This window comes from Myiozetetes cayanensis, unplaced genomic scaffold (assembly GCF_022539395.1).
Source record: "Myiozetetes cayanensis isolate MyiCay16 unplaced genomic scaffold, myiCay2020 scf20-37, whole genome shotgun sequence".
Lineage (NCBI taxonomy): Eukaryota > Metazoa > Chordata > Aves > Passeriformes > Tyrannidae > Myiozetetes > Myiozetetes cayanensis.
This window is the reverse complement of record NW_026087412.1, coordinates 14,796,440-14,811,616: the sequence shown is the minus strand read 5'-3', so window position 1 is coordinate 14,811,616 and position 15,177 is coordinate 14,796,440. Positions and strand designations below refer to the sequence as shown.

Below are 15,177 nucleotides of genomic sequence, written 5' to 3'. Positions count from 1 at the left end.
GGCCAGAGAAACCCCATCCTTGGGGTGACAGAGCTCAGGGCAGGGGAGGGGAGTTTGATAACTGAACTCCCAACACGAGGAAATGCCAGATAAGCTCCAGAAAACTCCATGGGAAGTGGTGGGTTAGGATGGGATCCTCTTTTCCCGAAGCAAACACTGGTTTTTATTCAAAGGTAGCTGCAGCCAGGACAGTGGGGGTCAGGACCCCTCCAGTGCCTGCTGAGGTTTGGGATTGCTCACTGGGGCCTTCCCCAGGGACACAGAACCCCTGAACTTCCTCCCAAAGCCTTGCTGGCTCAGAGCAGTGGCAGCTGGACCCACAGAAATGGGAAAGTCCCTCCAAACCAGGTTCCTCCTTGCCATGGACTCCTCTGCCTCCATCTGCTGATGCTTGAAGTAGGTCCTGGGGAAGAGCAGCCGAGCAGTTTGGCCTGGCTGGGGCACCAATCCAGAGGCAGTGACAGAGCCTGACCTCCTGGAGTCAGCTTCTCATTCCAAGCATGTTCCCAGCAGAAGGGAGAGCTGTCTTCACTTCAGGATTTGGGATGTGAGAAGGAAAGGCAGGGAGGTGGGAGGCTCAATGGGGAGTAAGTGCACATGGCACCATAGGGTACCTAACCCTGTGGGTGTCTGTAATGGGAGTAGAGGAAAAGGCAGTGGCTGGAATTTGCTGGGAGGAAACCTGTGGACAGACCTGGATAAAGCCATTTCCCATCCATATTTCAGTCCTGTCCCACTTTCCCTTTGCAAGCTTTGTCCCCACTTCCTGACAGCACCAGCTCAGCCCTGAACCCTAAGCAAAGGTGCTGCCCACCAGAGGAGGGCTCACAGGCTGGGGAAAAGCCCCCCAGGCTGCCCCCAGGGACTGGCCTGGCACTGGCACCATTCCTGAAGGAGCTCAGAGCCTGTTCCCTGGCACCACTACAGAACTTGTCCAGGCCCTAATCCAGCATTTCCCTCTCAGCATGACTGAGAAGGCTGGGCAGGGGCTGCTCCGAGTCCCAGGCTCTGGGATGAGGATTTGGGGGGGTCTGTCCCCACCTGGCAGAGGATGGGCACTGTAAACCCTGCAGCCTCCCTTCCAGTGCTCAGCCAGGGCATCAGCCTGGCTCCACTGAGGATCATCCCAGCCACGCTGCTGCTTCAGGGGGAAGCACTGGAGCCCTGCACAGGGCACAGACAAGGTGAGCACTGCCTTCACCTCCTCCAGCTCTGACACACCACTGGTGCACCCAAAACCTCCCTCCAGCCGCTGGCTGGGCTGGCCTGGCTATTTCTGCCAAGCACCTGCAGGCTCCTGCCCTCAAGAGCCCCGAGAGGAAGCACAGACAGTTTCTACTTTTATTCTTACAGTTTAACAGAGCCTTGGACAGAGGAGAAGCAGCAGGAACCAACATGCAAAGCAATTAAAGTCATGGGGGCTGGAGGAAGCCCCAGCCCAGCCTGTCCCCACTCACCCAGCGGCGCCTCTGGGGCCCTTTCCCTGCACTGGGGCTGCTCCCTCGGGCCCCAGAGAGGGACGAGTTCATGGCAGACACCAAACTGCACCCTGGGAGGAGGAGAGGACTGGCCTTGAGTGTGCCTTGAGGAGTCAGGGCTGTTACTTGACTGGAGTCCAATACACTTTAAAACCGTGAGCCTGCCTTAATCATCACAGAATATCCTGAGCTGGAAAGGAGTCACAAAGATCATCAAGTCCAACTCCTGTCATCGAGTCCAACTTGTTAAATCTTCTCTGTGCCAACGGGGAGAAGAAGGATCCTTCAGGAAGAGGCGCTGCTTCGATAGCAAGTCAGGAGATGAAGCTCAGATATTTGACCATTGTTTTCCTGTGTCAGAGCTGGCACCTCTTGGAGCCAAGAGCTCTTCTCAATGCCTGTGATGGATGTCGAGGCCAAAGATTTCCACAGCGTAAGGGAAATCTTTGCCAGCAAGTAGCAATGGATGTCCCCGTGAAGGAAGAGGTGCATCAGGCCCAGAGGGGGCACAAACCCCCACCCCCAGAGGCATTATGTCCTCCTGCACCTCTTCCTCTGACAGGCCTCTGCGTCCGAGCAGGAGCTGTCCGAGTCGCTCCCCGAGGACGAGGAGGACGAAGGCTTCGACGTGCTATAGTTCATGCTCAGCACCCACCCCAGTTTGTTGTGCAGCACCTGCTTGAGTCCTGGGGGCAGGGGCAGCACGTCCAGCGTGTCCACGTAGTCGGGCAGGAGCTGGCGCAGGCGGAAGCAGCACAGGTACTGCAGGGACGTGCAGCTGGCACAGGACCGGATCACCTTCATGCTGCTCTTGGCCGCCGTCGAGCAAACCATGGGGTAAAACTTCTTGTTCTGCAGCTTGGTGGCCGCAACCCCTGCCAGGGCACAGCACCCATGAGTTTAGACCAGGGCACCTCGCTCCTCCTGCCTCCCCTGAACCCATTGGGAAAAGCCTTCTAAAATCCCAAACTATTAACCAGCAAATGAAACCTTCCTCCCACTCGCTTCACATCTCGGTCCTCTGCTTTGCCAGTGTTTTCTGCTGCAGCCAGACTGGGAGTTCCCCCCCTCCACCCCTCTGCCCGAGCCACTGCTCTTACCGATGCACTTGCGGTTCTTGAAGAACGTGAGCGTCCCGTGCCACGTGTCCAGATGCACCCCAATAATGGAGCCCTGGCCAAACCTCGAAGAGAAGTTCGTTTTGTCTCCCTTGTGATGCAGCAGACCTTAAAACACACAAAAAGAATGGCATTCTGTGGGAAAATTGCGCTCCAGGAAGTGACCCCAACTCCAGTGCTCGGAGTTCCTGCTGGGACAGCCTCACTCGGGGTCTGAAAGATCCATCCCATCCCAGGGTGGCCAATGGAATGGGGAAAGCTGAGGTTTTGCAACTCCAGAGCACAATCCCAAATTGGTGATGGGACAGTGGCACCCAGGTGCCCTGGAGGGTCCCACACCGGGTCTAAGGGCTCTGCAAAACACAACCAGGACTGATGCTCCAAGAGCTACCAGGAGCCACTCCGGGTGTCCTTAACAAAGGGACTCACATGTCTGGTGCCTGTTTGGCCTCGCCCTCCTAAGGAAGCTCTTGTGCCACTGCTGCCTGCCCGTGTTACCTGTGTAGGACAGTCCCCAGCTGTCCTCGTCCTTGCCCAGGAGGCTGCAGAAGGTGTGCCGGTACTTGTCCAGGTTCACATCCGACGTCCCAATTCCCACCATCTGGGAGCAAGGCCAGAAAGAAGAATGCAGGCTTAATGTCTTTTCAAGGAACAAAACACAATCAAGACTCCACTTCTGGCTCTCCCCTCCTCTTCTTGGTTCAGCCCAGAACACCCAGAGGGTTCGGTGAAGCCAAGTCACAGGTTTCAGGGTGGAGTTAAAGGCTCCCAGCTCCAATTTCCTTTCCTAAGTGAGGAGGCCCAGCTGAACAGCTGGAGAAGGTCAATGTCCTGTTCACAGAATCCCAGACTGGTTTGAGTTGGAAGGGACCTTCAAGCCCATCTCATTCCACCCCCTGCCATGGGCAGGAACACCTTCCACCAGTCCCAGGTTGCTCCAAGCCCTGTCCAACCTGGCCTTGGACACTTCCAGGGATCCAGGGGCAGCCACAGCTTCTCTGGGCAACCTGTGCCAGGGCCTCCCCACCCTCACAGACAGGAATTTTCCCCTAATATCCCATCTAACCCTGCCCTCTGGTAGTGGGAAGCCATTGCCCCTTGTCCTGTCCCTCCAGGGCCTTGTCCAAAGTCCCTCTCCAGCTCTCCTGGAGCCCCTTCAGGCCCTGGCAGGGGCTCTCAGGTCTCCCTGGAGCCTTCCCTTCTCCAGGTGAACCCAAAGCAGAGGGGCTCCAGCCCTTGGAGCATCTCCATGGCCTCCTCTGGACTTGCTCCAACAAGTCTGTGTCTTTCCTGTGTTGGTCCCCCATATCTGGAGCAGCTCTGCAGGGGGGTCTCACCTGAGGGGGCAGAGGGGCAGAATCTCCCCTCCCCTGCTGCCCCTGCTGTGGGATCAGCCCAGGGCAGGGGGGGTTTCTGGGTCCCAGCACACACGGCTGGGGCACGTCCAGCCCCTCCGCCAGCAGCCCCACGTACCATGTCAGTGCCGTACACTGGCGAGGTCATCTTGATCTCCCAGAAGTGCTGCCCGTCTGCCAGCTCCTTGTTGCCGCGGATGGCGGCGGTGCCACAGCTGTACTCCATGTGGAAGTTCACCTTGCGGTTGTCACACGTCAGCAGCGTGGCCGTCGACTTGTTCAGGTCATCCCACACCCAGTCGAAATCTGTTGAGGATCACAGAGAGCACAGGGATGGGTAAAGATCCTCAGGGAGCGATCCCCAAGCCAAAGCACAAGGGGGGACATTGTTTTGAAGGCTTGTTGGGGTTTTCATTTGTAGTTTTTTTATTGTTTAAGAGGGTAAATCTTAAGCTGTGAGTTGTTTGAGTCCCACCAGGGATGGTTTAGTGCTTCCAAACTGTCAGCATCCTCCAGTCCCCATTCTGGCTCAGCAGAGCCTCCCTTCTCCTTTCGCTCCCCCTGGGCTCAGGGGTGGCTCTGCCATGCCATGGCTCTCTCAGCCAGCCCAGGTCCACCCTGTGTTCCAAGCACGCCATGCCAGGCATCCCGCCAGCATTCCAGGGATCAGGAGAGCCCTAAGCACCAGGGCCTGTTTCACTGGTGGCCTAAGCTGGATCAGAAAGCAGGTCCCCAGAGGTGAAACACTGACGCCTTAACAGGTTCAGCTCTGAGCCCTGGGAGCACACAGCAGGCACAGGCTGTAATCCCTCTCCATGGCCTGGGGATGTAAACAAAGGAGCAGCACCGTGGGACAGGGGCAGGAGCCGTGCTGGGGTGCAGCCCCTGCCCCCCCAGCGGGCACAGTGGGCACAGGCAGCCCTTACACTCATCCTCCTCCCCGCAGCGGCAGTCCCGGACACGGTGCAGGGCGTGCAGGCTGGAGCAGAACGAGGCCTCACTCTGGCTCTCACAGTTGCAGAAGGACTCTCCTGTCACAGGGATGGCGCTGGGGATGGAGGGAGACAGGGAGGAGAACTCTGGCTCCGAGTCTGAGTCGCTGTGCTGCTGGGAGAACAGGGAACGGTCACTGGGAGAACGGGGAACGGTCACTGGGAGAACGGGGAATGGTCACTGGGAGAACGGGGAACGGTCACTGGGAGAACGGGGAACAGTCCCTGCTGGGTGTCCCCACACGGTGAGCTGGGCTGGCACTGCTCTGCTGTGCCCAGGGAGTGTGGGGACCTCCCCAGGCTTGTGCCACACCACAGGGAGGCTGTGCCCATGGAATTCCCCTGCTCTGGGTCATGGACAGTGTCTGCTGAGCTGCAGGGGCCTTCCAGCACTTACACCATGTGCATGTTCTTTGTGCCTTCCAGGGGCAGGGGCTGTCACAGCAGGGTCACAGCCCGAGTCTGTGACACATTTTTTAAGCAAACTCTGTGCTAAGGCTTTGGCTTTCAGCGCAGGTTCCAGCCAGCTGGAGACCAGCTGAGCACTGCCTGGAGAGCCTGGGGGCTGAGGGGAGCCAGGCAGGCACAAAAGCCACGGAGGAAAAGGGAGAGGAAGGCAGAACAAAGGGGAGCCAGTTCAGCTCCTCAGGGCAGGTGCTGCAGACAGGCCCACAGGGAACCTACAGCAGCATTAAAGGGCTCTTGTTTACTTTCATCCATGAACACAAAAATTTGATTTACTGTTCCCCAGTGCCAGGAGACCAAAGTGTCCCTGCACTGGACACTGTGGGAGTCACAGCCCCATCTTGCTCCTGTGTTATGGGAGGTTTGGTGTTGCCTCTTACCACTATAGGAGCAAGTTTCTCTGGGTTTACACACAGCTCAGGTGGACCTGCTCGTTATTCACCCCCATGGCAGACTTTGTAAGGGGTATTTAACAACAAAAATCCTTTAAACTCTCATTCTTGTAGCTGTGTAAGATGGAGGGAATTGAAATCAGGCTTACACATGTCCTGCCCAGCCCTCCTCCTCTAGCTTGGAGACTCAAGAGAATGAGTTCTGTCTTTGCTAACTTCTAACTTCCCTAACTACTGAAATGCAGTCGTTCCTGTGACTGCAAGAACTGAAAGCTGCTCTGACTGCAGAGAAAATGCTCATTTTCTGGGAGCACAGGGTCTGGGTTTGGACACTGCTCTGGCAGTGTCCTCATGGCTTTGGCCTGGCTCTGAAGCTCCTGGAGCAGCTCCTTTGTGTCCCCACCTCTGCACAGGGAACTCAACTCACACACTCAGAAATTAGGGAAAAGAGTGAAGGATGTGAATCAAAGCCCCTCCTCACAGTGCTTCACTGGCTGCTTTTGCTGCTGTGTTCCCATCTCCAGCACACCTGGATGTGCAGGAAACGTAAGGGCACTTTAATCTGGAGATACCTGAGCCTGTAACTTCCCAGGCTGAATCTGCCCTGCTGCCTCCCAGCCCCACACAGCCCAGGAGGGAGCAGCCAGCTGGACTGGGGAACTGATCCACTTCAAACACATATCTAGAGCTCTGCTTTCAAAAGGATATTTAAGAATGTTGTATGTACTTTATGTATGACAGACACATTCTATGCTTAAAAAAGCTTTGAGCTTACACAGAGCCACAGAATGTGCTGAGCTGGAAGGGACCCACAAGGGTCATCAAGTCCAACCCTGGCCCTGCACAGGACACCCCAGCAGTCACCCCCTGTGCCCCAGAGGATCATCCAAACCCTCCTGGAGCTCTGGCAGCCTTGGGGCTGTGCCCACTGCCCTGGGGAGCCTGTTCAGTGCCAGCCACCCTCTGGGGGAAGGACCTTTCCCTAAGATCCAACCTAAACCTTTCCTGACACAACTTCAGGCCATTCCCAGGCCATCCCCTGTCCCTGGTCCCCCCAGAGCAGAGCTCAGTCCTGCCCCTCCTCTGCCCCTGCCCAGGAAGTTGCAGTGAGGTCTCCCCTCAGTGTCCTCTTCTCCAGCTGAACACACCAAGTGCCCTCAGTGTCCTCACATGGCTTCCCCTCAAGGCCCTTCCCCACCTTTGTTGCCTCCTTTGGACACTCTCTGATAACTTCAGCTCTTTCCTACGTTGTGGTGCCCCAAAACGGCAGGTGAGGCCGCCCCAGGCCAGAGCGGAGCGGGACAATCCCATCGAACATTCCGAAATCTCCTGTGCTTTGGGCCAGTTCTGCTGCTCACTTACAGAGCCCCTGAGCCAGTGCCAGGCAGAAGAACCCTCCCCCCGAGCCCCCAGGCCGTCCTACCTGCCCGTCGGAGTCGTACCCCCAGCCGCGCGTGCCGGCCCTGCCGTCGGCCTCGCGCCGCACCCCGCTCAGGACGAAGTGCCAGGCGCGGCTGCTGCGCGGGCGCCGTGCCATGGTGCTGCCACACAGGTAGGCTGGGGAGAGGCACAGGGTCACACGGGCTGCCCAGCCCACGGCCACCCCCATCACCAGCCTGAGCTGATCCAGAGGAGGCTCCGTCCCCGCAAACCTCAACCTGCTGCTCTGGGCAGGGCCAACTTCCCCCTTCCCCTGAGCCCAGCTGTTCCAATGGCCCCCAGACCCAGCAGTGGCAGCAGCTGCCTCTCTGCAGGGCACGGATCCAGCTCCCCCTCTCCTGGGGAGCCTCGGGGATGTCAGAACCACAGAAGGGTTTGGGTTGGAGGGACCGTAAAGCTCATCTCGTTCCACCCCCTGCCATGGGCAGGGACACCTTCCATCACAGCAGGCTGGGACATGACATGGCCTGGGACCCTCGGGTAGGGTCCTGGCTCTGTGCCCCTGCCCTGCCGTGGCCCCACAGCCCCCCGTGGGTTTGTCTGCAGGAAATGTTTGTCCACCTGCAGCTGGGGAGGGAACATTCTGCCCTCAGCGTTTCAGGCAGGGGAGAAACGAAACCACTTTCCTTCTCACCGGAGGGAACCCAGCCTTGTCCCAGACCTGTCCTGACTTGCCTCACGGGCACAGACAGAAAGGAAGATGCTGCTCAGATTTCCAAAGGCCCCTTCCCTGTGCACATCCTGACAGCTCACACCAGCCCCAGCCACCGCACAGGAGCGCTGCCCTGGATGTGACAGGGAAACCTCAGCTTCCCATCTCATTTCCCTGAAGTTTATCTTTGCAGGGATCAACTCCCCACCGAGAGGCACCCAGGGGTGTAACCCCCCATCCATCCCCTGAAGCTGCTCCCTCAGCTCAGCCCCTGGGGCTGCAGATCCTGCAGAGGGTCAGCCCCAGGCCAGGGCTGCCACAAAGCTCCTGTCCCTGCTCTTCCTGCGCCTCAGTCCTGACTTGGGCCAACAGCTCCTGGAAAAGCAGGACAGGTCGAGCCATGGGCAGTTGTGCAGGTGCCCCTGGATGCTCTGAAGGGCATCCCACCTGCTGAAACCAGAGGGCTTACACCCCTGCCAAGCACAGCCGTGGGGGAAGCACCTACAACCACACCACAAACTCTCTCCAGCTCTGAACAGCACCCACAGCAGCCCAACAGCACACTCTGCTCCCCCAGCCCCCTGCTAAGGTTGGGGCTCCCTGACAGGGCCTGACCACCCTTTCAGGGAAGAAATTTTCCCAATATCCATCTAAACCTCCTCTGGCACAGCTAGAAGCCGTTCCCTCTCCTCCTGTCCCTTGTTCCCTGGGAGCAGAGCCCGACCTCCCCCTGGCTTCCCCCTCCTGTCAGGGAGTTGCAGAGCCAGAAGGTCCCCCCTGAGCCTCCTTTTCTCCAGGCTGAGCCCCCCCAGCTCCCTCAGCTGCTCCTGCTGCTCCAGCCCCTTCCCAGCTCCGTTCCCTCTCTGGACACGCTCCAGCCCCTCAATGGCTTTGTTGTTATGAGAGGCCCAGAACTGCCCCAGGGCTGGAGGTGCCTCAGCAGAGCCAGCACAAGGAGGGCACTGCCCTGGCCCTGCACCAGCGCCAGCACAAAACACCCCTCCCCGCTGCGGGGCCCGGGCCCGCCGAGGCCTCTCCGTGGGCCGGAACCTGGACCGCCCGGCGCCCGCTCCCCGCCCGGCGCCTCCCCACGCCCGGCCCGGCCGCCTCACCGCGGGGCAGCCGCTCCGCTGAGGGCGGCACCGCAGCCCGCGCTCTGCCCGCACCCGAGGAGCGGCCGCGCCAGGCCAGGCCAGGCCAGGCCGGGCCACCGCGCTCGGGCCGCGCAGCCCCGGCCCGGCCTGGGCGCAACCGCGGCGCTCGGCTCCCCCCCGGCCCCGATCCCTGACCCCAACTCCCGATTCTCGATCTCGATCTCGATCCCGGCCCCATCCCCGGTCCCCGCTCACCCCGGCCGGTCCCGCCGCCGCTCTGACCCACTTTCCCCTCCCGGGACATAAACAATCCCCTCCCGGCACCGCCCCCACGGCTCCCATTGGCTGCACCCGCGCCGTACCCCCCTGCCATTGGCTGAACGCCCCGTCACTCAAAACAGCAGGAGGAAGGAGGGGCGGTGTCTGAGGGGAGCCCCACACTATTGGCTGTACAGTGTGTCAATCATCAGAGAGCAGTGCCACCCGCGAGGGAAAACACTAAGTCCATTGGCTGGCAGAGGAGGAGCCAGTGAGCTGGATTGGCTGCGAAGCTCTGGGGGTGGGTTCATCGGCGAGAGCGAGGTCTGCGATTGGGCACAGTGCCTGCCAATCTGAGGGGGCGGGGCTCAGAGCCGGCGGAAGGCGGAAGCGGGCGGGGCGGGCCGGCAGCATGGCCGGGCCGGGCGGTGAGCGGGGCCGGGGGTGAACGGGAGCGGGGGGAGCGGCATGGGGAGCAGGACCCCGGCATGGCGAACGGGACCGCGGCAGGGGAACCGGACACTGGCATGGGAGCGGGACCCCGGATGGGCGAACGCAGGAGCGGGACCGGCAGGAAGCGGCACCGCGGCATGGGAGGGGGACCCCGGGGGTCCGGGCCTTGGAGTAGGGCTGACCGGGCCCAGTGCGGAGTCGGGACCCGCTCCCGGGGAGCTCCGCGGTGCTCGGGCCGGTGCCGCAGTGCTGGGCCCAGTGACCGGAGCCCCTGCCAGGGCCTTGCCGGGGGCCCGGGCCCGGCTCCCGCTGGGACAGCGCCGCGGAACTACAGAGTAACCCCTGCCGCTGGGGGCTCTGGGCCCCAGCCCTCCCCAGTCCCCTTCTCCTCCCAGCCCCTCTCCCTGCAGCTCCCTTCTCCCCTCCCCAGCCCCCTTCTCCCCGTCCCCAGCCCCTTCTCCCCCTCCCAGCCCCCTTCTCCCCCTCCCCAGCCCCTTCTCCCCGCTCCCCAGCCCCTTCTCCCCCTCCCCAGCCCCCTTCTCCCCCTCCCCAGCCCCCTTCTCCTCCTCCCCGTCCCGTTACCGTCGGCGGAGGCGCGGATGAGCTCGGCCATGGTGCGGGCGGGCTCCATGCCCCGGGCCCGGGGGTTGGTGGCGTTGCCCGGCGGTGACGGGAGCCCCGCTCCGACCCTCCTGCCCCGATCCTGCCCGCACCGGCCCCGCGCTGCTCGGACGCGGGGGCTGAGCCCAGAGCAGAGCCCCGGCAGCGCTGACGGCACCCGGGGAACAGCGGGGAGGCAGGACAGGAGCGTGGGACTGGCAGGAAGCGACTGGGGTGACACTGGAGGAAGGAAACGCCAAGGGCCTGAGCTCACCCCAGCCCCGGGCCGAACCGGGCCAGCCCCCGGCGCTGTTCAGGGCTTTGCTGCCCGGTTGGCACTGAGGTCATCGGGACAAGCCGATTCCTCATGGAGGATTTACTGCTGCTGTTTTATTGTCCCTCTTCTAATGGCAGAAGGGCTGTGGCACATCCAGCTCTTCGTTACCCCTCCCTGACACCGAGGGCAGAGCTCAGCGGGGGCTGCATCTCCCCCAGAGGGGCAGCAGCGACCTCTGCTCTGTGTGACCAGGGAATGGCTGGAGCTGTGTCAGGGCAGGCTCAGGGTGGATCTCAGGGAAAGGTTCTTCCCCCAGAGGGTGGCTGGCACTGAACAGGCTCCCCAGGGCAGTGGGCACAGCCCCAAGGCTGCCAGAGCTCCAGGAGGGTTTGGACAATGCTCTGAGGGACAGGGTGGGACTGTTGGGCTGCCTGTGCAGGGCCAGGGATTGGAGTGGATGATCTCTTTGGTCCCTCCAGCTCAGGACATTCCATGATTCCACAATACACTTACAGCAGCCTTGCTGGGGCAGTGACAGCCACTGTCACCTCAGCAAAGCCCATGGCAGGGACTGCTGTCTCTCAGCAGAGGAGACTCTGATGCCTCCTTATCTTTCCTCCCAGAGAGAAGCACCAACCTGCTGGGGGTGAGGCACATCCTGCTGGTGCTGTCGGGGAAGGGCGGGGTGGGCAAGAGCACCCTGAGCACCGAGCTGGCCCTGGCACTGCGGCACCAAGGGCACAGGGTGAGTGGGCTGAGTGGGCTCTGCCTTCCCCTTCCCAGCCTCCAGCTGGGCTGGGGGAGCTCTGCTTGCTGTGTGTGTGTCCTGTGGGAGAGTGGTTCGAGTGATTCTTCTGTGTTTGCAGGGAACGGGGTCAGGTGAGTGAGTTCATTTCTCTTTTACCCAAGAGAATAAAATCACCCAATATTTGCTGGTGGGTTTGAAGTTGAGGCACTGAGAAATTACTCTGCTGGTTTGTAGTGGAACACCCCCTCTCTCTGGGGGGGTGAAGTGGGTGAGCTGAAGGACGCTGGGGACAAAAGGGAACTGTGTGTGCACGAGACAGGCTGAATTCCCTGAGGGTCTTTTTAAAGGCCCTGTGCAGCCAACGCCACTTGGATTGTGGCATAAAGTGCTTGGAAACCCCCAGGAGCTGCTCCTGGGGGGAAGGAGGCCAGGAGTGCAGTCAGATCTAACCCAGTTCTTTGTGAGCAGCCCAGATTTGGGGGCTGCCCCCTCCCAGGGAAGGAGCCTGGGAGCTCCGATCCCACCCTGGCTGTGCTGGTCTCACAGGTGGGGATCCTGGACGTGGACCTGTGCGGGCCCAGCATCCCCCGCATGCTGAGGGTGCAGGACAGGGCTGTGCACCAGTGTGACAGTGGCTGGGTGCCCGTGTTCGTGGGCCAGGACAGGGCCATCGCCCTCATGTCCATCGGCTTCCTGCTGGAGCGGCCGGACGACGCCGTGGTGTGGAGGGGGCCCAAGAAAAACGGTAATGGGGGGGGTTGGGGCTGGGGAAACCTTCCCTGAAACCTTCTGTGAACCCTCCCGGAGGTGCTGATGCCTCCTGGTCGTGCCATTCCTTGTGGGAATGAGGCTCCTGTTCTGCAGGAGTGGGTTCAGCTCACTGGGGTGGGGAGAGTGCAGCATGTGCTGTGCTGACAGACCACCCTGCCCTCCCTCCCCGCGTCCTTGTCACCCAGGGTGCTTCCCAACCCCTGTCCCAGGGCTCTCAGGGCACCTGTTTTGTGGGGTTTTTATCTGCCCCTTTTATTTCATAGCTTTGATCAAACAGTTTGTCACCGACGTGGCCTGGGGGGACCTGGATTTCCTCATCGTGGACACCCCGCCGGGCACCTCTGACGAGCACATCTCCACCGTGGAGGCCTTGAGGCCCTACAGGCTGCTGGGGGCAATCCTGGTCACAACACCCCAGGTAGGACAGGGGGCTGGAATTCCTGGGTGGGCACCTGCTCTGGGAATGGTTCGGGGGGAAATATGTCCCCCAGTGGGTGGCTGCTTCTTCTACACATCTGCCTCCCACTTGATTTCCACCCGCTGTGGACCCCCCAGTTGGTGTGGACAGAGGGCCACCCCCATCCCCGTTGCTCCCCCAGGCCGTGTCCGTGGGGGACGTGAGGCGGGAGCTGACGTTCTGCAGGAAGACGGGGCTGCAGGTCCTGGGCGTCGTGGAGAACATGAGCGGCTTCGTGTGCCCCCACTGCTCCGTGAGCCTCCTCCCCCTGCTGGCACCCTGGCGCTGCTGGGGGCCCTTCCTTGGGGTGGGATGTCCCTGTAAATGCCATGAGCCAGCCCTGTAAATGCTGTGAGCCGGGGAGGGGAGGGGAGGTGCTGCCGGGTCCGTGTGCCAGCTTCGGGAAAAGCCACTGGCTTTGCCCTCCTGAGGAGAACTGGGAAGGGCAGGGACACAGGCCCTGAGAGTGGAGGGTGGAGGGTGGGGAGGAGCTGGCTGTGCTCAGGTGATGCAGCACCTGCTCTGTCACACAGAGCTCTGGAATTCATGACTCCCTGCTGTTCTCCCTCCTCCAGGAGTGCACAAACATCTTCTCCAAGGGCGGAGGGGAGGAGCTGGCCAAGCACGCCGGGGTGCCCTTCCTGGGTGAGTGGCCTCTGGAGCAGAGGCTGTGGGATGCTGGGGGATGCTGTGGGATGCTGGGGTGCAAGGAAGCAGCATCAGGGGGCAGGTGGGCTGGACTCCAGTCCCTGTGAGCCCCAGGCCCAGCTGGGGTGTGGGTCATGCTTTGCTCCTCTGCCATCCAAACTGCTCCCTGTGGGCACCTGGCTGGTGGTGCCAGCAGCCTGCTCTGGCTGCTGACATCGTGGTGACAGGGTAAACGAGCCTGGAGCTGCCCAAGAACCACGTTGGGGTGTCCTGGAGCCTCCCTGAGAAACGGGGGCTGAGGGCTGAACCCTGCCCCTGGAAGGGCTGGGGACAGGGGGGAAAGCACCTCTCCTGAAACACTGGGGTGTGGGACAAGGGGGTCTTGGACCCAGAGGAAGCAGTTGCAGGTGACAATTAGCTCCTGGAGAGTTCTTTCCTACTGATTCTCCTGGAGTTGACTCAGGCAGTTTATTTCTTTAACCCTGACTCCAGACCTTTGCTGTACAAGGAGCAAGCACTCACTCTCCCACTCCTGTCCCACAGGCTGTGTTCCCCTGGACCCCCAGCTCAGCCAGAGCTTGGAAGAAGGCAGAGACTTCATCCAAGAGTTTCCCAAGAGCTCTGCCTTCCCTGCCTTGGCTCACATCGCGCAGCAGATCTTGGCTACGTCACAGCAGAGCTCCTGAGAAGGTTGTGGAGCTGAACTGTTCCGGGCTGAGCCCTGGGCCAGCTGGGACGGGGGATGCAGGAGCTGGTTCAGTCTGAAACTGTCTCACTGAGGGCTGAGGGAGGGAGGGAAAGCACAGGTTCCTGCTGTTCATGGCAGTTCCAAAAGGGAAGTACTGCTCCATCCCCCTGGATCCAAAGAGGCTCTGGAGCTGCAGTGGCAAGTGGCTGTTCTTCCCTCAGTGAACCCACATGACATCAGTGATCCAGATCGTGGCTCCGTGTGCTGCTGCCGCCTCCTGCTTTCCCTGTGGGATGAATTCCACAGCACTTGGTTCAGTGATGGATTACAGGTACTTGGTTCAGTGGCTGAGTCATGCTGGATGCTCCATGTGGACCCAAGCCAGGCCCCCGTGCTCGCTGGTTCCTGATGAGGACACGGCACGTGCTGCACGTGAGGGAACGTCTCCAGGAGCTCTCTCACCTGTGACATCTGCATCCCATCGTGCTGGAAAAGAGGCCTTGGGTCTGTTGGGGGTTATATGGCTCAGGAATATTTTTGAAGGTTCCAGGCAGTAAACACTTTTCTTAAATCCAAGTCTGTGACTTCTGCTTTTCCCGTGGCTTCGGACCCTGTTGTAGGTCTGAGTCTTGGCACTGCGAGCGCTTCATGTACATCCCGGTACTTCCTGCTTTTCCCTGCTTTCCTTGCTGGAATTCAGCTAAATCCCTTCTTCTGTAACAGCTTCAGGATCCAACCTGTCCCTTGTCTTGCTGTGGGGCTGGCCCTGGCAGTCCTTCTTGGGATCATTTGCCACGGGTGTTCTCTACCCCCTCTGCCACACCTGGGGCTCCTCCATGTCCCCAGGTGGTTTCTGCTTCATTGCTCCGAGTGTCCCGTTCCCTGGAGCTCTTTCCACGGGCTGCTGCTCCCTGGGACCTGCCCTCCTCATTACAGGCTTGAGTTAAGCTGAGGAAGCAGATGGAGGTGGTGGCCTTGCATCTTATCTCCCTCTCTCCTGGACTCTGAGCCCCTCCTGCCTCCCTCCCTCTCCATGTCTGGGATTCACCCTCACAGTGAAGTCTCAAGAAGACAGGGAAATTTTCCCACTAACCAGACTGGATTACAGCAGGCAGCCTTTGCTTGGAGGAGAGCAGGAGCACCATCCCCCCCTCCTGCTCCCACTGTGCCTGTGGGACCCACACCTGACCCCGGGTTTTCCCCATGCGCAATTTTCCAGGAAAATTTGTACCTGACCTTTGAACGCTTCTTTGGGATTTGGAGAGCCAGGAGCAGCGCTGGAGTCTGACAG

General features: G+C 60.5%; 2 protein-coding genes across 5 annotated transcripts; one reads left to right on the top strand and one right to left on the bottom strand.

Annotated features, from left to right (window-relative positions):
* Positions 1-1,327: 1,327 nt before the first annotated feature.
* On the bottom strand, positions 1,328-9,295 carry SPSB3 (splA/ryanodine receptor domain and SOCS box containing 3). 4 transcript variants are annotated; one of them, XM_050317714.1, is made up of 7 exons: positions 9,242-9,295; positions 7,224-7,357; positions 4,878-5,058; positions 4,070-4,257; positions 3,095-3,197; positions 2,579-2,704; positions 1,328-2,353 (listed from the first exon to the last, which is right to left on the bottom strand). In XM_050317714.1, exons 1-7 carry the CDS (start codon positions 9,288-9,290, stop codon positions 2,010-2,012), a joined length of 1,125 nt encoding a protein of 374 aa, XP_050173671.1. In that variant the 5' UTR covers positions 9,291-9,295; the 3' UTR covers positions 1,328-2,009. The 4 variants fall into 4 exon arrangements, with proteins under 4 accessions (XP_050173671.1, XP_050173672.1, XP_050173669.1 ...); XM_050317715.1 differs by having other exon boundaries at positions 4,878-5,055; XM_050317712.1 differs by lacking the exon at positions 9,242-9,295 and having other exon boundaries at positions 7,224-8,595.
* A 1,180-nt stretch (positions 9,296-10,475) lies between these two features.
* NUBP2 (NUBP iron-sulfur cluster assembly factor 2, cytosolic) lies at positions 10,476-15,172 on the top strand. The gene is made up of 6 exons (XM_050317753.1): positions 10,476-11,319; positions 11,869-12,067; positions 12,357-12,511; positions 12,693-12,803; positions 13,126-13,195; positions 13,742-15,172. Exons 2-6 carry the CDS (start codon positions 11,914-11,916, stop codon positions 13,882-13,884), a joined length of 633 nt encoding a protein of 210 aa, XP_050173710.1. The 5' UTR covers positions 10,476-11,319; positions 11,869-11,913; the 3' UTR covers positions 13,885-15,172.
* Positions 15,173-15,177: the final 5 nt, after the last annotated feature.

Bases quoted from the DNA above. Each gene is read 5' to 3' on its own strand.
- SPSB3 (XM_050317712.1), bottom strand. From the start codon at position 7,409: ATGGGGGTGGCCGTGGGCTGGGCAGCCCGTGTGACCCTGTGCCTCTCC. The intron at 5,059-7,223 runs GTAGGACGGCCT...CTGTTCTCCCAG, and splicing joins GGTACGACTCCGACGGGCAG to CAGCACAGCGACTCAGACTC. The intron at 3,198-4,069 runs GTACGTGGGGCT...CCTTGCTCCCAG, and splicing joins CAGTGTACGGCACTGACATG to ATGGTGGGAATTGGGACGTC.
- NUBP2 (XM_050317753.1), top strand. From the start codon at position 11,914: ATGCTGAGGGTGCAGGACAGGGCTGTGCACCAGTGTGACAGTGGCTGG. The intron at 12,068-12,356 runs GTAATGGGGGGG...TTTATTTCATAG, and splicing joins GAGGGGGCCCAAGAAAAACG to CTTTGATCAAACAGTTTGTC. The intron at 13,196-13,741 runs GTGAGTGGCCTC...CCTGTCCCACAG, and splicing joins CGCCGGGGTGCCCTTCCTGG to GCTGTGTTCCCCTGGACCCC.